The sequence below is a fragment of the Apium graveolens genome, chromosome 5 (genome assembly GCF_009905375.1).
Source record: "Apium graveolens cultivar Ventura chromosome 5, ASM990537v1, whole genome shotgun sequence".
Classification (NCBI taxonomy): Eukaryota; Viridiplantae; Streptophyta; class Magnoliopsida; order Apiales; family Apiaceae; genus Apium; species Apium graveolens.
In genome coordinates this window covers 278,842,057-278,868,774 of record NC_133651.1, presented here as the reverse complement: position 1 = coordinate 278,868,774, position 26,718 = coordinate 278,842,057, and the positions used below count along the sequence as shown (strand labels likewise).

General features: G+C 36.1%; 4 protein-coding genes across 4 annotated transcripts; 3 read left to right on the top strand and 1 right to left on the bottom strand.

Annotated features, from left to right (window-relative positions):
* Positions 1-215: 215 nt before the first annotated feature.
* On the top strand, positions 216-2,026 carry LOC141659078 (NAC domain-containing protein 83). Its single transcript, XM_074465811.1, has 3 exons — positions 216-593; positions 706-956; positions 1,078-2,026. Exons 1-3 carry the CDS (start codon positions 413-415, stop codon positions 1,426-1,428), a joined length of 783 nt encoding a protein of 260 aa, XP_074321912.1. The 5' UTR covers positions 216-412; the 3' UTR covers positions 1,429-2,026.
* Positions 2,027-11,018: 8,992 nt separating this feature from the next.
* Positions 11,019-14,075, bottom strand: LOC141659077 (uncharacterized). The gene is made up of 2 exons (XM_074465810.1): positions 13,854-14,075; positions 11,019-11,305 (listed from the first exon to the last, which is right to left on the bottom strand). Exons 1-2 carry the CDS (start codon positions 13,986-13,988, stop codon positions 11,222-11,224), a joined length of 219 nt encoding a protein of 72 aa, XP_074321911.1. The 5' UTR covers positions 13,989-14,075; the 3' UTR covers positions 11,019-11,221.
* Positions 14,076-16,800: 2,725 nt separating this feature from the next.
* On the top strand, positions 16,801-23,737 carry LOC141660987 (uncharacterized). Its single transcript, XM_074467965.1, has 10 exons — positions 16,801-16,825; positions 18,826-18,942; positions 19,101-19,208; positions 19,304-19,339; positions 19,460-19,537; positions 19,668-19,775; positions 19,864-19,899; positions 20,288-21,598; positions 22,522-22,876; positions 23,230-23,737. Exons 1-10 carry the CDS (start codon positions 16,801-16,803, stop codon positions 23,735-23,737), a joined length of 2,682 nt encoding a protein of 893 aa, XP_074324066.1.
* A 39-nt stretch (positions 23,738-23,776) lies between these two features.
* Positions 23,777-26,443, top strand: LOC141660986 (uncharacterized). Its single transcript, XM_074467964.1, has 3 exons — positions 23,777-24,323; positions 24,534-25,051; positions 25,694-26,443. The coding sequence occupies exons 1-3, from the start codon at positions 23,777-23,779 to the stop codon at positions 26,441-26,443; spliced, it is 1,815 nt and encodes a 604-aa protein (XP_074324065.1).
* Positions 26,444-26,718: the final 275 nt, after the last annotated feature.

The following is a 26,718-nucleotide window of genomic DNA, read 5'->3' as shown; positions in this document are numbered from 1 at the left end:
CCTAAAACAAAAGAACTTAGTTTGATTTGATATGGTTATATTAGATCTTAACTCACAGTAAAAAAAAAAAAAGGAAGAAGAAAGGTCATCCTACTTTTTAACCCCTTTGTTAATACAAATGGAAAACCACAAAAAAAAAAAGGAAGAAACACAGCCGATTGAGTCTAGTTTACGCCAACTGCCCTTGCTTCAATTCTTCTACGTCCCAACTCTTTCTTTCTCTCAACCCCACCCCCACCCCTCTTGTTAACACCACTATAAAGATGCAGCCCCCTTTCTATTCTCTCTTCGTGCGCCCCCTAGTTGTTTCTTCTTTACAAACTTCACTCAACCTTCATGTATGTATAGCTTTCATTTAGTAAATTAGACAAAGGGGTGGTGTAGCTCAAACAACTTCAACTTCATTGAACATATGGAGAAAGTGAAGTTTGTGAAGAATGGTGTTTTAAGACTTTTACCAGGTTTCAGGTTCCATCCAACAGACCAAGAACTTGTTATTGATTACCTGAAGCGCAAAGTGTTTTCATTCCCTTTGCCTGCTTCCATTATACCTGAGGTTGATCTCTGCAAATCTGACCCCTGGGATTTGCCAGGTATTCTTCTTTTAATAATTAAAGACCAAGTTCCTCCCATTTCCTTGCTTACTTTACTAGTACTCAAGATGATTGATTAAGAATTTGGTGTAATATTCTTGTCATAACACAGGGGACTCGGAGCAAGAAAGGTACTTTTTTAGCACCAGAGAAGTTAAATATCCAAATGGTAACAGATCAAACAGGGCCACAGCTTCCGGTTACTGGAAGGCTACTGGACTAGACAAGAAAATTGTAAGCAGCAGAGGAAACCAGGTTGTTGGAATGAAAAAAACTCTGGTTTTCTACAGAGGTAAACCTCCACATGGTTCTAGAACTGATTGGATCATGCACGAATATCGCCTCACCCCACCACAATCTCAGGTAATAATAACAACAAACAAAACAAAGCCCAATAATATATACATAATTTGGTTATACAATACAGTTTTAATTAAGGATAGTTTCTCAACTCCATTTTTGTATTATTTATTATCAATCTCAGGGGCAAATGGAGAATTGGGTTCTTTGCCGAATATTTCTAAAAAAGAGAGGGAGTGCCAAGAATGATGATGATGATGATGAGGTCACTCAGCCTCAACCCAAGTTTGAAACCCAGAACATTAACATAGCAGCAGCTCCTCCTAGTTTAGGGAAGAAAAGCAATAAGCCCATTTTTTACGATTTCATGACCAAGCAGAGGATAAGTGATTTGAATCTTACCCCAGCTTTATCATCTTCTGCTTCAAGCGGAATCACGGAAGCCTCTTGTAATCAGTCCGGGGAGGATCACGAAGAAAGCAGTGGCTGCAATAATACTAGTTTATCCAGTTTTTTGAGCAAACGTTCGCCTTAGTAGCATTACTACTACTACTACTACTACTGCTAGCCCTCAATTTATTTATTTAGTGCGTTTCATAGTAGCCTATTGTTGAGTTGTTTCAAATATCATCCATCCATCCCATTGGAATAACTAGTTAGGAACCTGATGTTTGCTTCAGCTGCTACTGTCAGTAGGAGGAGGAGGGGGAGGAGGACAAATTAAACATGAATGTGTTAACAAATGGATGGTTCTGTGTTGTGTACTTAGGATGATGATTCCTCATTTAATCGCAGTTTAGTGTTGATGAATATCTATTAAATACTTGTTAGTTTTCGATTATGAGTTGTAGTTGATTTTATTTGATATCACTTTCAAAATGTTCTAAAGGGGGTTGGATTTTGGGGGGGGGGGATAATAATAGTGAAAGGAGGAGGAGTTTTGATAAAAGAGGGGAAAGGAAAGGAAGCCAAAACATGTGGAGTGGAGTGAAACGTATGAGGTTCGTCAAAAGATAAGAGAATCCTTTAGGGGAAGCACAGGCTCAAGAATAAGGAACATAATCTTTCCAAAGCATCAGCTGCTTCTTCTTATGAGGTTCCTTTTGCTGGACCTTACTTTATCCAACTTGTAATTGTAAAACAAACCCTTCTTTCTTTTCGTTACTACTTTGCTACCATCACAACACTAGAATAAGGTATACTCAAACCCAAACTCTATTCTTACAACACGCCTACATGTATACGGTTGTGAAGTTTAGTTTTGTTAGAGATTTTACCCCTTGCTCCCAAGTTTTAATTAGGAAGGAAAGCAAGTGGTGAGTGAGTAAAGTAGTTTCACTTGCATTCATATTTGTGCTCTCGAGTTTTTAAAAGGAGCGAAAGCAAGTGATAGTGAATGCAAATTTAACAAATTTTCATTTCAAAACTTTCACTCCAAAAATGGGATGAAAGTATTTTACCTTCTTACCACTTACTTCCTTCCCTTAAAAAAACTCTGGAGCGAGGTAAAAGATTCCCTGTTATAATAAAAGAAGAAGAGAAACTCCATTTAAAAAAAGGATATCTAAGATTAAAAATTAGCAATCATGAAAGGAAGTGGGAAGGCACTCACTGTCTATTACAGGAAGAAAGTGGGTTTTGTCAAAGATGCCTTAAGTTGTGAAATTAAGGGGAGATGAGGATTGTTTATGATATGAAAAATAAGGGGATTTTTTGTAAGACGACTAGTAGACTGCACTGCATATTGAAGATGTTTGTGGATGAATTTAATCTTTGAATGTACTACTCATTAGCTGCCTAGCCAGAGAAAGGTCACGAATATAAAATTTTCAGTGTTCAAAGATTGTTGTGTAATCATATTGTTTGCAATGCATGACCATCCCCCAAGCATGTGACCTTTCCCCCTTCTTCAATTTGGACTCCAACTAAGATGTATATATTGTGTGCAGCTCTTACACATATTTCCAACTCCAAATTTATCAAAATTCAAAAGCCCCGTTAATTTTGGATTTCAAAGTTGGGAAGAAAAAGGTATAGAGATCTTAAACAATTAGAGTACATGCGCTTCCTCTTTCAATCTGTTTCCACAAATTAGATAGTTTCCATCTTAAACAATTAGAATACATGCGCTTCCTCTTTCAATCCGTTTCCACAAATTAATTTGAATCACAAATGAGTGCATCGAAATTTGAACATACGCAGAGGTGCTCCGCTCATCTACGGTTCTACAAGTTTATATCAGATCAACAGAATCTACATATAAACAAGTGCCAAGTATACCTCTTGGGATATTCGTAGAACGGTATGTTGAGGTTTGAATGAAAACCGCAAATCAACCCGCATAAATTATCATATAGCAAGTGCCAAGTAAAACACAATAGTCCTGGGTTGCGATCTATTCAGCAAGGGGTTTTTCGTCCAAGTTGCACATGTACTACCCAAGTCGATTACTTCATAGTTCATACAGTAAATCGCAGAAAAAATAGGCCCAGAGGCTTGGGACAGTGCCAGGTGTACTCAGGTGAAATCAAGGACGGCATATACAAACTACAAAGCCACGCGTACGTGACTGTTTGTTTACACAAATTATTAAAGGCATCTACCCCCATGCAACAAGAGATACAGGGAAATAGTTGTTTTTTTTTTCCCATAAACATATACATCCACTAGTCTAATTGGAAGTGACATAATGAAATAAAAAATGCCGACCACAATTTCTTCGAACACTGGCCTATTTTTTTTTATATGAGAAAAAGCTGGAGCTGTTTTAGTTCTTCACGTCTCCCCTTCTCTTATACTACGTGTTTTATTTTAGCAGCTTAAGTAGAAAAAATGTCATAAATACCACAAATTTGAAGAGTCCGGGCCAAATTCTTGAATATCTCATGTCATCCTCCGTATCTAAAAGATTCCATAAATATTAACATCACAGCAAATTGCACATATATATATATAGTATCTTGAAAAATATTTAAGATTGCGAAATGTTGGACTGAACTCTCTCAAATTGTGATATTCTTGTCCTTCACCCTACAACATATACGTACAGAGAGAAGAGAGAGTCGAAGAAAGAGCGATATAATTGGGGTTGTGGTTCAATGTCTTGAGGCTTTCATATTTTCAATCACGTGGGCAGGCCGGCCATTCCATTTAGCCCACACTTTAAAAGCCTCTCAACTCATTAGGGTCAATCACATACTGTATATAGAAAGTAAAAACCCCACAACCTTATCCTACCAAGAGTCGTATAAGGGTTGGGTATCCATTAGGGGTGTATACGGTTCGGATCGGATCGGTTTTGGGTAAAAGTCAAACCAAACCGCGAATAGCGGTTTTAAAAAATTGTCATTGAAGTTATTTGCGGTTGCGAATTTGCGGTTATTGCAGATCGGTTTGCGGTTCAACCACTTATTTTAAAATAATTAATAATTTACAAAAAAATAAATTTGGAATATTAATAAATTGAAGTTTAAGTTACGTGATAAATTACATTCAAAAATAAAATATAAACTAATTCTCCGTGTGGAGTAAGGATATTAAAAATATACAAAAATGTGGAGGCGAAAGAAAAAAAAATGATAAAAAAAATTACATGTTGATTATATTTTTCATTTATTTGGTTATATATCTTATAATGATTGTGAATTTGATAAATGAAGTCTTAACATTAACCTAAGATTAGTTGATAAATGTGTATACTTATTAATTTATATGATATCAACTATATTTTTGGAAATATATTTTATTATAAATATATGTTGCGAGTTACGGTTGCTGTTGCGATTTTGCGATTTTCAAGAATTTAAAACCACATTCAAACCGCGAATGAGCGGTTTTTAAAATTTAAATCCACAACCAACCCGCGTTTCACGATTATCCGCAAATGCGGTTCGGTTGGATGCGGTTGAGCGGTTAGATGCGGTTGAGCGGTTTATTTATACAAAACTAGTATCCATGTATCTCTAGGGAGATGAATTATTTGCTTGCAAAAATTAATAGATTATATAGCAAGATGATTGCCTAGGGGACAGGGAAAGTGAATGGCTTATCAATTTATGTGTAAGTTGACCAGTTCCAACACCAACCACTTCTAATTGTTGTTTATTTAACCAAAACCTGAGTTTATTGGGTTGCTTAATATCTCTGCAACAATGACCTCTCCTCTTTACATTCAACTTGTACTACAGGTTCATATCAAGTTTTGAAAATGTAAACTTGCCTAATAAGAATAAATGTCGACCGGTCCCATGATCCTCAATTAAGTCATTTCTCAAACTCCATCCTATACCAACCATCACATGCAAAATACCAGAGGGTTACGCAACAGACAACCAAATTTCCTCCTACATCCTTCAACATCATATTTATTATGTCCAACACACAACAAGGTTAAAAAAAGAATAACTTAACTTATAAAGTAAATGAACAAGTAGCCCCTGACTTGAACTCTGGTGGGCAGAGAGAGGAGGTGAGTTCAGAGTTCATCAGTAAGTTCCAAAATTTAAACATTATCAGCAATCAGGTTGTTGTCCAATGCAAAAATATGCATCGCTGACTTCATTGAACAGATAAGGAGGCATATGGAATTGCAACAACCTCCGTAATGATCGATGAAGTCTACAAGACACAATCTAACCAGGAAAAAGAAAACGTAACAACAATAAATGTACAGCCAAATTGACGTACAAAAGAAATATTATATGCTGCAAGGATCTCAACAACACTCATTACTCATATTGAACATTCTCAGGATTTTTCAAACTTAAAATCCAATCAGTCCTGTAAAATACCAGAGAAGCGCTACCATAAATGTCCTTCAGTGGAAGCACCTGTCATAGACAATGGTCATATGATAATTCCTAAACACACAGTGGAAGGTATTCAAAATTTCTCTAATTCTTTTGGCATCTAAACAGTGACACGGTCAAATAGGACTTAGGAATTGCCCCTTTTTAGGAATTTTCTGTCCACGTATACACGTAAAAATCCTGTTTTCCCTACAAGCAAGGCTGGACCACGCAATGCTATCAACAAATTTAATCATATCCTTCCGCGCTGTATTGAAAGATCAAAAAATCCCTTACAAAATCCTAAGAAGTTTACCTCTCTTTTACACTCGGGAGCTTGTAAGTAACTCCAAATAGAATAAGATATGTAGAACAAAGTCAATACTGCAAAAAGGAAATCCAACTTTCAAGACAGAGTCTACTGTTAGTTCTGAAATGGCTATAGTTATCGGCTTACTACTATATTTTGACACCAAAAAGTGATTTTCCATGCTAAAACAAAATTTCCACTCCGATGCTTGATTCCATAGTATAGAAGTAACCAGCTTTTAATTTAGCCAACCTCTTACCCAAGTCTCCAAACTTTCATCAGGTTAATGATGTATAAAAGATAGCTATATGTCACGGCCTTAGAGTTCGACCCCTTCTAAGTCCAACCGTGCCGGCGTCTAGCGCTTGTCGGGGCGTGACATATAGCTATCTTTGATTCTGTATTTGAAACTAAGTACCCATTAAATAGTATCCATGCATTGGATTGCTCATATTGTGAATCTAGTTCAATATTTTGGGTAACGTACCTATGCACTGGACTTGCTCTTAGAGCATCTTTCGCATATCAGTTTTGCGAGGTCGAGTGATGCGGAGCATAAAATAATTAAATAGTTGTTAAATACTTTATCATGTTATTTAGATATAAGTATGTGTTTAGTTAGTATTTTATTATCTGAATAATTCTATAGGTCCCAAATTGGTTGCCAAAATGGTTCCCAAATGTCACGTGTTGTGTTCTGAACTGTGCAACCCCCCTGCTTCCGCGCCCAGCAAAATAGGCAAATCAATTAATAATATTGGACCCCCCTGCATTCACATAAATCCAACAATAACAAATATCCCAAATTGTCAACTCACCAATGTTACATCATTTGGGACCAATTTTTGGTACTCAATTTGGTAACTCTAGCACTACCCTTACTATCTAGTTAAGAATATTCTATAAAATAAATATACATTTGGTAGTAGATAATCTAAGAGGGACACTCGGGTCACTCGAATCCCCGTGTCGGATTCTCGGACACACGTATCCCCATATCGGGCACGCGGAGTCTTCCATGATACTAATATGCAATTTTATCGTTAGAAATTGTAGTTAAAATCTATTTTAGCAAACTACATTTACAAAATTAAGTATCCATGTCAATTAGTTACTACAAAAGTATTGATTATTGTATTCATTTTTGCTTAAACTAAAAGATTTTACTTGTATTTTTGTATTTCAGATTAATAAATGATGCACTTGATTCATTTTTAAGGCAATTTTTGGTTTTGTTAGTAAGTTTTATTATGTTTAACATGAAATATATATATATATATGAATGTTTTGTTTATTTTTCCCGTGTCCCCCCTATTTTTATATTTGTCGAATTCCCGTACCCCTGCACTATGCACTCGCACTCCCGCACCCGTGTCCTTACTTCCTGCCCTGGTAGATAATAAATAGGTATCAATTATTTCTGAAAGGATTTGTTTCCTTTAGTCTTTGATTTTACTTAGCCTCCAAGTTATTTTTATATAAATAATTGTGATCATTTATATTTAATAGAGTTGAATTATGAATTAAATCTGTTGATTTTTATTGTGTTTTTTTCTGATTCTCTGCAGAGATAGGCCTTTATCCTTTGTTGTACCCTTGCCCCACCCTTGTCGTACATCAAGTAGTATCTACATCAAGTAGTATCTGAGCCACCGTTCCGTTACCCAAATACCATGGATCAGCCACCAACAGCCCCGGCAGCGAGCAACAACCACTGTTAGTCTCCATCAGCTATATACAGCCACTAGCAGCCCACCAACAGCCCCAAGAGCCAACAACAGCCCCCGCCAGCCAATAAGAGTTGTCTTCAGTATCGTCCATAATTGTTGAGGGCTTCCGGTACATATAATTATCCAAAACAGCCCAATACTTCTTGTTTTTTATTGCAAAAAACAATGTCCTCCCTCACAAACAACTGATCTTGAGATAACTTGTGCTAAAACACATCGTCAGTTATACTGAATTTACTTCCACTGTTTCATCCATCAAGCTACGATTATAAATATCATGTGAAACATTGCATTACCATGATAATTTGATTGCACGTCTCGAGTACGAGCATGAAAGATCATTACTCCAACAAATGTTGAAGGCATCAAACTTGTGATTCCATTAAGGCATTAACAAAAAGCACGTAAGAGCATGTGGAAATTGTAAAGAATCTAGAATCCGAGCAACAAATGGAGCATGATGTGCCACAAAAGGAAGATGACGAGTATGTTGAAATTGAGCATCCAAAGGAGCATGACAAGTTTATTTGTGGAAAAGAAATTCAATCTGAAGTGAATCTTGTTGAGCATATCGATTTTATAATTTCAAAATGGTTTTATGAAGTTAAGCGTGATAAAATATCTCAATGGGTTCACAAATTCATGACAATATCATATGAAGTTCTATTCGAGATTTATGGATTCTTCTTTATTATAAAACTCGCGGCCGAGTTTTTTTTTAAAGGAGAGGAGAATGATGTAGAGCATAAAATAATTAAATTAAATTAGTTATTAAATACTTTAATATGTTATTTAGATATAAGACGTTTTTAGTTAGTGCTTTTATCATCTAGTTAGGAATATTCTATAAAATAAATATACATTTGGTAGTAGATAATTAATAGGCATCAATTATTGCTAAAAGAATTTGTTTATTTCACTTGGCTTCCAAGTTACTTTTCCACCAAGTTTTGGGATTTCTATATAAACAATTATAATCTTTTTTATTGAATAGGGCTGAATTATGAATTAAATCTGCGGATTTTTATTGTGTTTCTTGCTGATTCTCTGCAGAGATGGGCCTTTATCTCTTGTCTTACACTTTCCCCACCCTTGTCCTAGTTCGTTCCCACCCTTGACCTAGATTATTGAGGATTTAGCTTAGCAATGAAGGCAATATACACCCATGACAAAGGCCACGTCAATTCCTGACTCATGCCCCCTCCCCCTCCCCCTCCTCCTCCCCTATACTATAAATTACATAAAACAATCCTTTACTCATGCATTTACTAACGCTGCGCAAGCAGTCAAAAAATTGCAAAACAATAAATTGCAATTTTTTGCGAGATTCGTTATGGAAAAAAAACTCCGAGTCAAGACAAAAAACTCGTTGGTTTTCTGCCACTGAACGTCTGAACCAACTTTATGAAAAAACAAAAAAAAAAATTCTAATATGCAACTCTCATCTTTTCCACCTCAAACAATAACCATAGAGCTTTTCATTTCACCATTTTGGACAAAAAATAATTCAAAGGGAAGAGAAAAATTTAGGAAGCCCAAAATCAACATAAAAAGTTATTAAGCATATTTTTTAATGTAAAGTGACCTACTATAATGTTTGAGATCATGCCACATACTATTGCATTGTTAACAATTTGAAATACTAAAAAAATTATTTTACCATGTGTGTACATGTTCTAGAATAATAATTGTTTGAAAGAAAAGACCAAAGGCGTGTTCAACCCAGTTAGTGAGTTGGACCACGTAATCAACTCTTGTGCTTTTGTGAGCTTGCGCCTTTCTGATATACATGTTATACGTATATATTCACCCCCCGGACGTACTGCGCACAAAATTCGTTCGGGTGCGGCGGGAAATGTACAAGGTGCGCCACCATGGCATGTCGCCGTATTTCAAATTCGTGGTGGTGCTGGAAGGGGGTGCGGGAGTGGCATAAATCGTAATTTTTTGAGTGACTTTACTTGCCCAATTGAAAGACTAAGAAGAGAGGAGAGACGACGACTGAGGCGAATTAACTATCTCCATCTTCGATTCCTTGTTATTTGTCATCAACTCGTCGATATGTGTTTTTCAGTGTTGTATGTATAGGCATCACGTGTGTATGTGTGTATAACTGCCTGCCTAGTCTAATAGTCTAGAGCATGTTTAACTGTTTGACTCTTATTGTTTTGTGTCTGTCAAGTCACCAACTTTTAGCCCTTTTTTCAATTTGTAAAATTATTTGATATTTTCTTTAATTGGCTCTTATGAATTATGTTCTCCTATGTGTTAAATTTGAGTAAATAATAATATGTTTAATATATTATGATCAAATAATTCTTTTTTTAAAATAAATAATTTAAGGATGTATTTGGTTATTTGGTTATTTGGATATTGAACTTATTTATTTACCTACTTTATTTAATTAAAATGTGACTCTCAGATTATAATTATATTATATGTATATATATTATATTATGAATGTTTAAATGTTTGGCGTATCCCGCCGCACCCGAATCCCCATATTTTTGAATTTGCCGAATTCTCGTATCCCCGCACCGTGAATCCCCGCACCCATGCTTCCTATGTGATTGCCAGTTCTAACTTCTAACAAGCACTTTTGATATAATTATCTTCTTCATAATAAGAATTCCAAAGATATTTCACCTTTTATAATAGTTAGTATAATAATTTATAACTTAAGCTTATCACTGAGGTTAAGAATAATAAGAATATCTTTCGAAATTTACTAGATTGTATTAGTTTTACATGATATCACGGCTTGCTTGTACTACGTAAAGCTTACCCTCGTAAGCAAAAGGGTAAGGGTAGGGATTCCATCAGCTAAGAGCATCTCCAACACCAATATGTATTTGACTCTCCAAAATAATATATAATAATATATAATAAATATTTAACACTCTTGGGAAGTGTGAGGTTACCAAATACCAACAGAAATAGCTATTCCACTCATCAATTATGTTTCTATTCAAAAAATGGGTGAAACTGGATAGGGATATGGAGACAGCTGGTTGCATAGATGGAAAGGAAGGATGATTGTAGAATAAACTAATAGATAAAGGTGAAGTAGCCAGTCTCCGACTCCCTTGCTAGGCAAAAGAAACAAGCAAAAAAGACTGCCAGATTTATATCTAGCCACATCAGCCTGTTGGGGTAAGTTTCTAGCTATCTTTCTCGTCAAATTTGACAGAAAAGAAGAATGGCAAGGCTGATGAGTTGCATTGTTACCTTTTGGTTACACTACATTTTGATGTGTACTACTAAATACAATTTATAGTATACCTATATTACATGTCTAGGCAACCTCAATACGTCATCCACATTGCCTATAAAAAAATAACACCATCCAAACTTTTAACAGGGAAAATTTAAAAAACAAAGATCAGCATAGTAACAATAAGATGTAAAATTAAAAAGATAGTAGTTACGGAACTGATCAATGATTGACACTCTTTCAGGCTTGTTTAGCATTCTTACAACTTATTGACTAACCCTGGTTGTTCATTCTTTCTTTGACTGCAATCCCTCATTGTCCATCTGTGCAGTTTTGGGTGGCTCAGCACATGCCTTTAGGACTGCGTCATTCTACAAGAAGACAGACATTTTAGAAAGATTTTTTTTATTTATGAAATCAATGTAATCAAAAGTAATGACAATGTGCACAATGATATATAGTGATTGTGTGTGATAAGCTTCTCATTCTCTGAGTGGATCGTGAATATATTTTAGTATGAACAAATACACAGCAGGAGAACAAAAGTGATCATCAACCTTTTATAATTTCAAAGGAAAAATAAGACTAATCTAAAAAGCAAGTTGGCAAGGAAATAAGCAACTGATACGGTCTAGTAAAAGCAACGCGAAAGTTAACCTTGTGTGCCTATCCTGATCTCTAATAAATCTGCTTTATAACTATTGCATCTAATTTATATGTCTAGTACCTGACCAGTGCAGCTTATTTTTTGGGCTTTATTATATTAATGATGGGTGAGATTTAAGCGAGACGCCAAGAAAAGTGATAACCGTATATTCTAGCTTAAATTCAAAGTGCTGAACTGTACATGACAACTCAAGAAAAAAAAAGAACAAAACTTTTCGTTCTCATTCTCATTTTGAGCCAAACCCTATCGCAGGTTATTCTCTCATTAAAAACAACCCCCAACAGGTCCCACCAGAAACCACACAACGCCAACACCACCAAGGGGACTGAACAGTCAACACGCTCCTAGATACAGTCGCTTGGTAATTAGAAAACTTCCAAGAAAGATCTAAGGTTAAACAATAAAAAAGGACTGATGCGGAGCATAAAACAATCAAATTAGTTGTTAACTGTTTTATATTAATATTTAGATATTAATATGTTTGTAATTACAATTATATTATATAGTAGTCGAATAAAATAAGGTTTTGTTTCCTTTATTTAATAATGGTAGTAATATATTAAAAAGATTTAGTTTTCTTAAGAAATTACATGCCTCTAAAGTAATTAAGTAACTATATAAACACTTGTAATCCTTTATTATAGAATACAGATGAATATGAATTGATTTTTTTGGATAATCTTATGAATTGTTTGTGACTCCACCGATTCTCTGCTGGGATAGGCAATTTATCCCTTACCCACCCTTGTCCTACATTAAGACCAGAAAATACACCGCAAATTAATTAAGTTATAAAAACCGCCAAACGACGAAGTATGTAATAGCTCAACTAATGAAGGCTAAGGGGCTTGATTATAATAAGCATTACTATGGAACAGGTCCGAAAAGACCTCAAAAGGCAATTTCGACATGTTCCGCAGCAAAGGGCACAAGACCCAACGAGATACTTCATATAGAGACCACTAGGAAGTAAGAAGTCAGAAGGATCCCAGATCAAAGGATAACTTGCAACAGCAAAGTATCAATTTAACCACGGAAGACATCACTAGATCGCACCAACACATTCTCCAGAATCCATTAGACTAAAGAATAATGAAAATAAACGATTAAAAGGAAGAAGGCAAAAGGAGCACACAAGCAAGCAATAGGAATAGAATGAAGAGTGGGAGCTGGTCTTGACCACACAGGTCCTGAAATATAAACTGTTAGAAGCACACTTAAACCTTTTCAACTCAATAGAAGCTCGGTCCCAAAATAGCAAGTTCTCTAACATTTCATAACTTTTGTATCTCAACATACTATCACAGCTGATAGCCCAGGGCTGTTGCTTGTATCATGCGAACCACAGGCCCATACTCACAGAGTACTAGTACTGTATGTAAGCTCACTGTTTATAACCTATGCACGGATGACCCTATAATAAGGGCTAAGAAGCAAGGGTGTGAAAATACTTGGATTCGACAAATATGATGATACGGGAATTCGGTTTTGGGGTGATACGGCATGTACAATAATATAATAAATATATGTTTAGTGTCATAACTGATAAAATCTATTATGAAAACTAAGAATTTTATGCGAACTAAATCAAATGCATAATATAAAGGGATCTAAAACACAAGAATACAAGTTAGAACTTTTGTTATTGTTGAATTGAACATGATCATCAGTGCCTTCTATTGAAGTACATTTAAGTACAAATTTTAAAGGAAAAATTATAGTTGAAAATGTGAAAAATCGATAGGTTGGTAATTCAAGTATCACTGGTTTTTAGAAAAAGGGTTTTGCCATGTTTTCCTTAATAAGTTTGCTTAGCCCTGGTACAAATTTTCATCAATCTGTATCTATAATACATATATACATTCAGAATGTTTAAAGTAGAAATGTGTGCAATTGCTGCTGCAATCGATTTCCAGGTCTAGAGGTAGAGGTGGAGGGGGGGTTGACTCCTAAACAATCAAAACCTGAAATATAATAAAATATAACATACAAAACATATATAATTATAGTACGAGGGTATTAGCAAATAGAAAAATGATGTATTTACAAACAGGCCCTAATGTGAATCATAAAATGTAATAGTGTTTAAGCATCCCCGTAGAAATTAACATAGTTAATGAAGTAAAAAATAAGGAACTTTAAGAAACAGTAATTAGAAAAAGCAGGAAGATTTAAAAATAAAAAGAAAGATAATCAGCAGGATTGAATTGGAATAGAGGAATTGGAAGAGTGTGTAAAGATGATAGATAGACCTGCCAAACACGGAGTATGCGTTTCTTGGCGTTGGCTTTGCGAGTGGTAGTGAGCTTTATTCTTTTCCATAGTAAACCAGAGGAGTCGTGCTTCTTCACTATCTCCATCACTCTACTCCCCCAAAATGCAACCATCTCTCCCGCTCCTCTCTCGAATCTCCTTTCCGCTTCTCTCTTTTCGGTTTTAATCAAATCAGGCTTCTTCAAATACTGGATCACCTTTTCTTCTTAAAGTACAAGTCCATTAGCCATGGGCCGGAAAATAACATGATTATTGATTTAAATATTTATGAATTAATTAATGAAAAGGGCAATTTTCAAAAATATAGATTTGTAAAGTTTTTTGCGATTTATCTTCTTTTTCTAAAAAAAAATATTTACAAAAAAACAATTTGCAATCAAATGCAACTTCCTTTCCCGTTCTCCGGAAAATAACTGAAGTTGTTATTGTTTGTGGTTCGTTTAACTTATATAACATGTTAACCAACGTATTGGCCACACATATAATTTTAAATATTATTTTAAAGTTGCAATCGGGGTTCATTTTGATTTATTTAAGTTTACAATATGATTGCAAATTTGTAAAAAGAATTTTTGCATAAATTTTCAATTTCTTAAATGGAATTTTCTTTTTAAAAGTTGATCTTTTTTACAATCTTTTATAATAAAAGATATTTTTGTACAAAAAATTACTCTTATTTTTTTAAAAAAACACCAATAAATAAAAATGGTTTCTATTGAATTTTTTAAAAAAGAAAAGGTGTTTATCCCTCTTTTTAGTCGATGTCAAACTAATTTGACTTACAAAAATTCTTGATCTATATGAATTTGTTGAAGTCAAAATTCGAGAACCCCTCGGGATATTGATTAATTAAAGATTGATATCATTTTCTCTGATCAAAAGGAGGAACCTGAAATGTATCAAATATGACCTTAACTTAGTTTACCTTCACGATATTAGGGGTGAGCAAAGAAAAATCGAAACCGACCCGAAAAACTGAAAAACCAAATTGGAAAAAACCGAAACCGACGGAAACCGAAAAAAACTCTAACTGAACCGAACCGATGGAACGGTTTGGTAATGGTTTTGGTTTAACCTTTATAACCGAACCGAAAAACTAAACCGTCTATTTAATATTATTAATAATTATACATAATAAAAAATAAAAAAATTGTTTTATATATGCAGAGCCAAACAAATATATTTTAAACCTGACAAGTTGGTTGCTGTTAACTTTTCTTTCATACATCTCTTCTATATATAATAGAAGAACAGGCACATAATATAGATGAGATTAAAAAGTCTCAATGAAATTACAGATTTGCCCTTGGTTATTGCCTGCCTCAAATCCCTTTCAATCGAATTAGTCTTAGGAGAAACACGAGTCTGTAGTCTCTGCCGGCAATTTCTTTGTTCTCCGCGGCCGCCCACAAACGCTTACTTCAAACAGTCAACCCTCGTAAGCATAGATTCTTTAGATTCGGATCATCATCAGCCAAAGCCCCCCAATCTTGTCAACCACAAGCCTCGACGCGTCTTCACGCTCACTTAAACAGCTTACAGTAATCCTGGCGCAGTTAAACAACAATTCGGAGTTCAAGACTGAAGGGTTGGGGACCGGGAGTTCAGGTTCCCGTCGCACTGGGTGTGGTATGGATGTACCCGTTGATACTGCAGGACAATCAGGTAGAGTCCTTTTCCAAATTCTCGTTTTGTACTTCCGCTTCATAGGCTTGCAATCTAATTTATCGATGTCACTTCTTGAACATTTTATTTTGTACAATCTTCCTCTGCTGTTGTTATTGTTGTTTTTTTTTGCGTGGTGGTGGGGGGTTGGAATCTGCATCGATTCGCAATTCCCGCAAGTAGCACACTTCTTCTTGCACGCTTAAGTAGGTATGCAAATGATTAATATACGACCCACAGCTTTACCCATTCAAGCCATCATTAGGTTGACCATTTAAACTTGTAAAGTAATAAGTCAAATCATCCATCATGTTATTGAGCAGGTTAATACCATTTGATGTGTGTCTTTGTGTGTGTGTGTGTGAGAGAGAGAGAGAGAGATAGAGAGAGAGAGAGAGAGAGAGAGAAAGAGAGAGAGAGAGACCATTCCCGGTAGCATTTCAAGCACATAGCATGGTGGCAGTTAGGCAAGACAATTTTGCAATTTGACTCCATGCAAATTCCACAATCTTCTTCCCTTTCAATGTCTACATCTGACATCTGCCAATGTTCCTCAGCATCTCTTCTCTTGTACCTTTCCGTGCATACTGTTTTTTGCTTTTTATCTTCTGTATCAGTAACACCTCTTTCAACTTGAATATAACAATATTTTAAAGCAAAAGTTGAGATTAAAGATTATTTGAGCGTTAGGTATGACATGTCCCCGGTAACAAAATTTTAAAATGGTGAATAGTTATCAAACTAATTTTTTTTATTGTTTTATATTTATGTATATATTTTCAAAAGTGCCTGTTGATCATGTTATAGTGGCAGCTAGATTGGTATGTATCAAGCTCTCCGCCTGGTTCGTTTGTAATCAGTGATACATCTACCTTTTTCAGAAAGTTTCAGCTTTTACCTCTTATTCCAAATTGTTCTCAGAAACCACGCCTTTTATCCTGCTTTACTGAGGGGAAACCACTACTTTTCAAGCGTATTAGTGTTAGTTAGTAGCTAAAGCTTGATGTTTATCTTATTCATGTTTCTTTCTATGGAATTTCTTTTTTATTATTATAAAATTAATGGTTAGAAAATTAAATATTTTGAAACTTGAATATAACAATATTTTAAAGCAAAAGTTGAGATTAAAGATTGTTTGAGCGTTAGGTATGACATGTCCTCGGTAACAAAAATTTAAAATGGTGAATAGTTATCAAACTAATTTTTTTTATTGTTTTATATTTATGTATATATTTTCAAATATACTAATGTTTGTAAAAAATGGATCAGTTTGTAAGCTATGAATGTATTCCTAAGTGGCTTCGTGGAAACCCCTCTACAGACTGCAGATACATTATATATCAAATATTTGAAAATGTGTTAATTTTTGCTAAGCATATTTTCAGTTTCTAGTGGAATGATTTGTTCTTTAAGCAAATTTTTACGACTAACAGTACCCATTGCACACATTTGTAAATGCAGAAGATTCCAACAGTATCCCATTTCCTCTTATATATACCTCAGAAGAGAAATGCTGGTCAAATAGATGAGAGCCGCTATTGAAACAAAAATCCCGAACCCATCGCTGACTGATTTTGAACTTGCAATTAAACTAACCCAAACATACCATATGTCTTGCTCAGAAGCGAATTTGTGGGATGTATATTGATATTCCAATTCCCACGCCAAGGATTAGATATTGTGAAGTCCCGCCTTTGGGAAAAATTTTAAGAAGTACTAAATCATGTGGTAACCTATGGAATGGTTTTTGCAATATATGCAAGTACTCAGAATTTTGTTCTTTAGAAAACTTTTGAAGCACATCAGAAGTCCTCAGGCAGTGATGGTCGTTTCTTTGCAAATGTCATGCATCATCCTGACCTGGCCACTAATATTCCAAAATCATACCTAATAGTAGATTCCAAGGGTGTTTCTCCAAAGTCCAACTCCACGAGGCTGCAAAAAAATAGCATGATTCTCCCAACGGCCTACTACTTCAGCTGATAGAATCTGTTATTTGGCCAAGAGGCATCGAATAAGTGTATGGGCGGTCTCTTATTCTCTAACATGGTAGTATTAAAATTAAGTTGAACACTATAAAACCCCTACAAACAAATCTTTTCTTATGCGGGGTTTCCTTCTAAAGGTCGCATACCAATATGCTCCACTGTGATCAAAAATATACCAGAAAAGTGACTTAAGACATTTCTGAAATAAGTCAAGAATTACAATTCAACTAAGACTGGCAATAACTAAGGGTGTATATATTAGTTATTTGTGTTCAAATTATTTTCAGTTCATCTTCAGTTGGATTACTTTCTTGTTACCTTTGATAGGAACTGAGCTATATGGTCTGATAAATCTATCTTCTTCCGTCTACTTTTAATTTTTATTGCAATATACAAAAACATATTTGAAGTAATCATATTCTTTTTATACTGATAAAGGGAACTGTTACAACGATTATGTATATAGTTTAATACAGTCTTGCAGTTTAAAGTACGAACCTTGATCACATCATCATTTTTAAACGATTCTTTCCCTTCTACCGTAAACATCTCAATCTTGATTTGGCTTGCTTTGAGCCCTGCAAAGCAATTCATATGGGTGCTAAAGTGACCTATTGGCAAATCATAAACTAAAGAATGTCAATAACATGTACAGTTCTTCACAGTCAATCACTCTGGTAATGATATTTCAAGTTTGAACTGAATGCTTAAAGGTAGCCAGAAATGAAAGTGATTGTACCTGCTGGATGTTTAATCTAAGTGTGTTGTAAAGTTGTAGTAATTAGTATCAGTCAATGCAATAATTTTGTGTTGGCTGTGTCAGCTGATCTGAACAGATGGGTTCAAAAATTGCTTGCCAAACTTTCTAGAACTGTGAAAACGTAGAACCAGAGCCTAAAGTTCCCATGTGTGGACGTTTTGAGCTGCTTTCCACATTGATTATCAAGTTATTCCAACGGTTTTTATCTTCACTTGACAAGTAAAGATGGTGTGGGGGCGCCGAGGAAAAGGGGGCGTCCTCGGATCACTGTGACTGAAGATGTTTTGGAGAAGAGAATTAAGGCAATTGGTGAATGCCCACCGTCCAGTAAGTAAGTTATTGTAAAAGAGTTTTGATTTGCATACAATTTGGATTAAATGGTTGGCTGTTTAATTTAGTAGACTCATTGCTGTGCATATCAACTCTATTCAAAGTACATATATTCCGTGCTTACAAACTCTTGTAATGTACTTTGGATAAAATTTTAAATTAAAAATCTGATTAAGGCCTGAATTGGTTTAAATCTGCACTTGACAGGTAGAGATGGGGTGGGGCCACCAAGGCATAACGGGCGTCCTAAAATTATTGTGACTGGAGAGGTTTTGGAGAGAAGAAGATTATCAAGACAGAGGGTTAATTCTCGACGTAAAAAAAGTAAGTTACTATAGAAGAGTTATGAGCTACATCATTGTCAGTTTCCAGGTATTGTGGTCAAACGGTGCAACCACCAATCCTGCACTTATTCCAAATTCTAAAACTGCTCTTGTATGTAATGATCATCAAGTTTTTGTTTGTCTAATGTCTAAAACCAGTTGAAGAGCCTCCAAGAAAGCGAGCTAGGTCTAAGGTCATTTTGGCCGAAGATGTCATGGATCCGCAGAGTTTATCAATACACAGGCCTGGACCATGCACAACAAAAAGTATAACCCACACCAATAAAACATATAGTATAAATGAATTTGGTCATGCTTGATTATCCTCATAGCTTTGTACTGCCCATAAATTATTTTTGTAGGAGATCTTACTAATGCTACCGAGGCTACCGGTGAAGGTACTAATTTTGATTTAATGCTTCTATGCCCAAAACTGGTCATCCATGGTTATAGAAATAACAATCAGGAATCCCTTTCAGTGTTAATTAGTTTCATATTTTCTTAATAATTATTTCAAGCGGAGGAGCAAGCACTAGGCTGTCAGCGTAACATGGTTCCATTCCCAGGTTCGACAAGTGGGGAAGGAACAAGCCGGGGTAATTTATTTTATCCACAACTTATGTCATATTAACACCCCCAAGTTGGCCATGAATCAAATCTATTTATGGACTCATATAATGTATGTGTACCTCAACGGCTTTCTTGTTATTCTATGTTCAAAACAAGGGGAAGACCCTTCGAGGAAGAGAGGGAGGTCTGGTGGCATTATAACCGAAGACGTGTTGGATCCGCGCAGCATATCAAGACCAAGTCCTGAATCACACGGAACAAAAAGTAAACCCCCATAATAAAACATGTAATAATTGGCGAGGTTGCTTGTGCTTGACTGTTCTCAATAAAAATTTCTGCTCGTGACTTTTAGCTGCAGGAATTATTGCTGAGGAAGTTGCACCTGCAGGTGCTCATACTAAACCTAACCTTCTACTGTATGAATTGATTTTTCTTTTGCGGGAAATCTTTACGTAGATACAAAGGCATGCGTTTTCCAAATAAAAAAGTTGTTAAATCATGGTTGCTTGCAAATCGTAAGGGAACAGATATAGCTCCCCCCAGGAAAAATACTAGGATATGTTTTCTTATTTTTATGTGTTGAGTTTGAATGACTCGCAGAATCACGGCGAATGCGCACATCCATAAATCGAAGAAAAAGGGAATTTTGTAAGACGTCATTTCTGTGTTTTGTCATGATTGTTTTGATACATACCAGAAAAATGATTCTTTATGATGTACTTACAATTGACTTGCCATGACATAGTGGAAAGCAATACTGTCCACAATATTGGCAGGCAAGAAGAGACATGCAATTTTTGCGCAGCCAGGGTATGGGCCGCCGAATTTACAGGGGTATTCAATCTGTTGTGGGAAGGGAAAAGTGCAACTGCCTTTGTTACATGAAACACCACCAGAATTAAACGAATTGATAAGATTTGGAGGGACCGGGTTCAATGTTTTCTTCAGCAAGAGTCGGGTAGATAATAATATTTTTGCATTTTGTTCATTAGGTGGAAATATTGATCATTCAGTTAATAATGGAAAGGGGCCATATGTCTTTCGAGTGTGTGGTCGCACATATCACAGTCTAGGCTCTTTAGTCCCGCCAAATGGCCAAACGCCAAAATTTGTACAACTGTATATGTATGATGGTCAGGAGGCAGTGGACCACTGGGTTAACTTTACACGTAAAACAGGAGAGGTGGATCCTACAATTGTCTCCATTCTGGAAGAAATATTGGAGTGTGAGAATACTTTAGTCAATATATTTAAGCAAGTGCGGGAAAGATTTGCAGGTGTTCAGCCGGAACAAGTTCGCCTTAGATTGTTTGAAAGACGAACTTCTGATGGCCGTTTTCAAAACCTCCCAACGGCCAATGATTACGAATTTGCGGGTCTTGTAGTCGATAATGACTTTGTGAGCTCTAGGGATGTGGTTGCCGAGCATAGAACAACTGGCCTACAACACATTAGTGACTTGCACCCTTCGTTCATGTCACTGCAGTACCCTTTGTTGTTCCCATTTGGGGAAGATGGGTATAGAATTAATATTAAACACCGGAATGCAGATAATTCTGAACGTGAAAAGGATACGGTCAGCATGCGTGAGTATTATGCATTTAGAGCACATTATCGTATTGGTGAAGGTCATACCTTATTGCTTGATGGACGCCTATTCCTACAATTTATTGTTGACGCCTGGTGCTCAGTGGAGCGTAGCCGGCTACTATGGGTGCACAGACATCAATCAATCATAAGATCAGATCTTTATAACAACATTATAGACAGCCTAAGACGCGGTGATGTGGATGCCACAGAGGTTGGAAGGCGTGTGATATTGCCATCGAGTTTCACTGGTGGCTATCGATACATGCAACAAAATTTCCAGGATTCCTTGGCTGTTTGTAAGGAATATGGACATCCTGATTTATTTATCACCTTTACATGTAATCCAAAATGGGTGGAAATACAGGAGGCAGTTCAGTCTTCCGGATCCCATGATGCCTCTGTGCGTCCTGATATTGTAGCACGTGTATTTAAATTGAAGCTTGATGCTATGCTCAATGACTTCACCAAAAAACATGTATTGGGTCGTGTCCTCGCAGGTTTCTCTTCATTGCCTTATGATTACTTCTTCCGCACAGCTTTGCATTTCTAATTCGTAATTCAATTTTTTTTGCTTATGCGTAAAAATTTCTTTGTTATCGAAAAATATTGTGGATATGACTTTAATATTAATTTTATGGAAGACAAAGCCGTTAAAACTTAAATATAAAAATTATCAGTTTTGTACTCAACAATGATTAATTTTTGAAATATCAGCACCCATGCTAGAGTTAGTAATCAGGACCACTGATAGGAAAATTATAACATAAAATTAATGTTAAAACTGCAGACATACATCAATAATTCAAATCAACAATAATATATAATTGGTGGTGCATGACCATTATGAGTGTTAAAAGTAAGATACTTGGAATATGACTAAAAGGTTAAGAGCTTATAAGTTATTTTTATATTGGAACTAATACCATAAGTAAATTTACGTGTGTAAACAGGATATTTGAGTGCTATCAATAATCTGGGGTGGTGAACTCTCTTGCGGGGGTCAGGAGTTCAGCTGAACTCCTGGTGGGTGCGCACAACTACCTGAAGCCAATATGTTTTCAGTTTAAAAAAATACATGCATATGATCCAAATTACAAAAATTGTCTGAAGTTGGGCAAGGAGAATTAAAATAAAAAATAGTTACAGTTGTATTTAGACGTGAGCTACCCCTTATCCATTTTCAAAATTAAATTTAAAATGGGTTAAATTATTGGATATAAGAATCTAATTTACTGGTTTTTAGGCAACGCACTTTTTTAACAATACACCTCGTAAACTGATACTGGGAAAGCAAAATAGGTCAAATGCTTCATTTTTGTATGTTCATTTAAGAATTTTATACTTTTTAATTTTGCACAAATTTGTTTGTCATTATGTTTGACGCTAAGAACCTATTTACTTCTCTATCATTAAATTGCAGTTGTGTACACAGTGGAGTTTCAGAAGCGGGGACTGTCGCATGCTCATATTGTACTATGGTTGGCGGCGGCAGACAAGTTGCTAACTCCAGAGGACATTGATAATGTCATTAGTGCTGAAATCCCAGATAAAATTGCAGATCCAGAAGGGTACAAATCTGTGTCACAACTCATGATGCATGAACCATGTGGAGAAGCTAATCCTAAGTGTCCCTGCATGTTCAACGGTCGATGCACAAAACTTTATCCGAAACCTTTCAGCGATAACACAATTATTGATGTTGACGGCTACGCCTTGTATAGAAGGAGGGATACAAAGGTAACAGTGGAGTGTAAAAATATACAGTTGGATAACAGGTAACATTTCTTTACCAATATTTCTTAAACTTGTCATTTTAAACTGTACATAATTTACCCCTATTAATGTGTTGCCTTCAAACTTTTACATCCTTTCTAGAATACACGGTCCTTGTAGCTGGTTGGATTCACCCCTTTAATAAGTACAGTTCTACTTCTACAAATTATAAATATACATATATGTGCTTGAGATCATGGATGTTGTCTATGAACCCAAATTAAGATAATAAAAAAATATACAAGTTATGCCACCCTGAAAAAATGAATGACCTACTTACATAACACCTAATTTTTCAATATAACATTGTTTGAACCAATCTCTTTTCATTACCAAGCCTCGGTTTCATTGTTAGGCATGTGGTCCCATACCATCGTGGTTTGTTGGTGAAATATCAAGGGCACATAAATGTCGAATGGTGCAATCGGTCACTCTCCATAAAATATTTAGTTAAGTATATTGGCAAGGGTCCCGATACGGCAACAACACGATTAGAGAAAGGTCCCCAACAACCCCCTACCCAAAATGCAGGATCGTCAACTCTTAAAAGTTCTGACTCAGATGAAGTGAACAACTATCTTTCATGTCGATATGTATCAGCAGCTGAGGCATGTTGGCGTCTATTTGAGTTCCCCATTCATCACAGGGAGCCCTTTGTACAGCGACTGTACTTCCACTTGGAAAATGAACAGGAGGTTAGATTTCGTGATAACGAGACATTGCCAGAAGTTGTTCGCAGGGTTGATCCTGATGGCACAATGTTCATTCAATGGATGTTGAATAATCGTTATGATGAATTGGGTCAAGATCTAACATTTATCAAATACCCAATAAAGTTCCGATGGGATGCAGCTTCTAAATGATGGTTTCACCGAAAACAAAATGTTGATGTAGTTGGGTGTATGTTTTATGCCCACCCAGCATTTGGTGAACGCTTCTACTTGCGGTTATTGCTAAACATTGTTGTCGGGCCCAAGAACTATGAAAACATTAGGACTGTTGACGGAATTGTTTACCCTACCTACAAAGAGACATGTTTTCATAGAGGATTGCTTGAATCTGATAAAGAATGGCACATTGCATTAGCTGATGCCTCTGTATGTGCAAGTGCCTCTCAATTCCGGGATTTGTTTGTCACTTTGTTAGTTTTCTGTGAAGTTAGCAACCCATTGGAACTTTGGATGAGCCATTGGGTGGACATGGCTGACGACATTGAATATACACGGCATAAAATGACAAATTTCCCAAAATTGAAAATCGGAAATGCTGACAAGGAAATGCTGGCACTTGAAGCAGTTAATGAGTTGTTGAAGCAGTATGGGAAAAAAGTGGTCGATTACCCTGGTTTGCCAGAGCTGAGAGTTGTCTCCCCTACTAAATATAAAAATGAATTACTGATGGAAAAGATGATGTATGATCGCGAGGAACTTCGATTAAAAGCAAGTGAGGGTATACAATTCTTGAATCAAATGCAGCGCATCATTTTTGACCACATTGTGGAATCGGTGGATAGAAATATATGAGGGTTTTATTTTGTGTATGGCCCTGGTGGAACTGGAAAGACCTTCTTGTGGTCGACTACCATAGCCAGGCTTGGGAGTGAGGGAAAAATAGTCCTTGCTGTTGCTTCATCTGGTATAGCTTCACTTTTGATTGCAGGAGGCATAACAGCTCATTCACGCTTCAAAATACCAATTGACGCTGACAAATTTAGTTGTTGTGAAATAAAACAGAATACATACCTGGCAGAGTTAATATGCAACACAAGCTTGGTAATCTGGGATGAGGCGCCGATGACTCACCGTTATGTATTCGAAGCTGTTGACCGCACATTCCGAGATATATGCTCCAAGGTTAATCAAGAGGCTGGGACTTTACCATTTGGTGGCTTAACCATGGTCTTGGGCGGAGATTTTCGTCAAGTTTTGCCGGTTATTCCAAAGAAGAGGCGTGTGGAAATTGTTGCAGCAAGCATTAGCAAGTCAGATTTGTTGCATTATTGTAAAGTATTCACTCTGCGAGAAAATATGCGCATTGAAATAAATGTCCCTACAGTTACTGTACGTGGGGACAAAGTCCAGTTCAGGGACTGGGTGTTGGCTTTAGGAGATGGATTAGAGGAAACTATTGCAATTGGTGATGACCTTGAGCCATCATGGGTATCATTACCTGAGGAGGTTTGTGTAGCACGTTTTACCTAGCCCAATATTACTCATGGTATTTGATACGGGGTTGCGAAAAGCCCTGCTTCGACGACCAGTAATACACAAATCTAGGTGACATGGTTTGAAAATTTAAATAAACTAATATATATATTAGACACGATTTAGCCAGCCGAATATGCAATGCAAACTGCAAAGCATGCTATACAATTATTCCTCCTATAATGCCCGTAAGCTGGTCTTAACAATGTAGTCTTAGTCTACTAAATCGGTCTAAACTCTTTACTGGCATCTTCATAATGTCTAACAGTTGAACATACATTATAGTGTCTTCTCATTTTGGCAGCATTAAATCATTTCTCTCTGCAAAGGATGGCCAATATAGGTTACTTCTACAAATAGTTGACTTAACACGTTAAAACCACCCAGCTTAGAAAAGAATTGCAAGTTAATGATATACTTTCATTATAAAATTCCCCTATAGCTACATTTCCACACACATTATTCCACTCACCCAATTGCGGTACTTAGAAATATCATTAAACACCACCCACTTTCACTATGAAACATATTTCCTAATAACAGTTCTTAGTATATCCTTAACCCATAACTCTACTCAAGCATGATTGAAAGCTACCCTAAAATATTATTTTGCAGGTCCGTGTGAATTATTCTGGTGATGCTGTCAAAGCAATAGTCAATGAAATCTACAAAGACTTGCATAAAAAACATGGGGATGTAGAATATCTGCGTAGTAGAGCTATATTAACACCACTTAATGAACACATAGAGAGTGTTAATGTCACCGTTCTACAAAGCCTTCCAGGAGAATTCAAAGTCTACAAGAGTTGTGACAGTATTTGCAAAGGTTCATCCACTTCCGAGTCTGACGAAATCTTATACCCCCCGGGATATCTCAACTCATTAAAATTTAGTGGCATGCCAAACCATGAAATCAAGGATAAGGTTGGTGCACCGATAATGTTGTTACGTAACCTCAATGCTAAGAAGGGGTTGTGTAAAGGCACTCGCCTCATAATCACTCGATGCTACCCTTTTCTGATTGAAGCACTAATTATAACGGGTAATAGAATTGGCAATACCACATACATTCCTAGAATAACAATGTGTCCGGCTGATAAGACACTGCCCTTTGTCTTGAAGAGAAAACAATTTCCAATTGCAGTGTGTTATGCAATGACTGTGAATAAAAGTCAGGGTCAAACTGTCCAAAATGTGGGCTTATACCTGCCTGAATCCATTTTCGGACACGGCCAATTATATATCGCAGTTTCAAGGGTGACATCCCCAAAAGGATTGAGGATTGTTACAGTTGATAATGACGAGGTCACAAAAGGCTATACCAAAAATATTGTCTACCGAGAAGTGTTTGATAATATATTGTAGTTGTGACTATCACAATTGTTAAATTCTATTATATTTTCTGAAATACTTGGATATGGTCGGATAATTTAAATTGATATATAGTGCCTACAACGATGTTCCCCTTTGTGGAGCACCTATGCACCCCTATACCTTATATATTCATATCATCTAGATTTGTCTTCTATTGTTAGTAATTCAACTTCGTTATCTTGGTTCTTCGGAATGGAAAACCACTTGCCATTCTATAATTATTAGCGGAATCATGGTCAGAGCAGGCATACTCCAAAAATGATCAC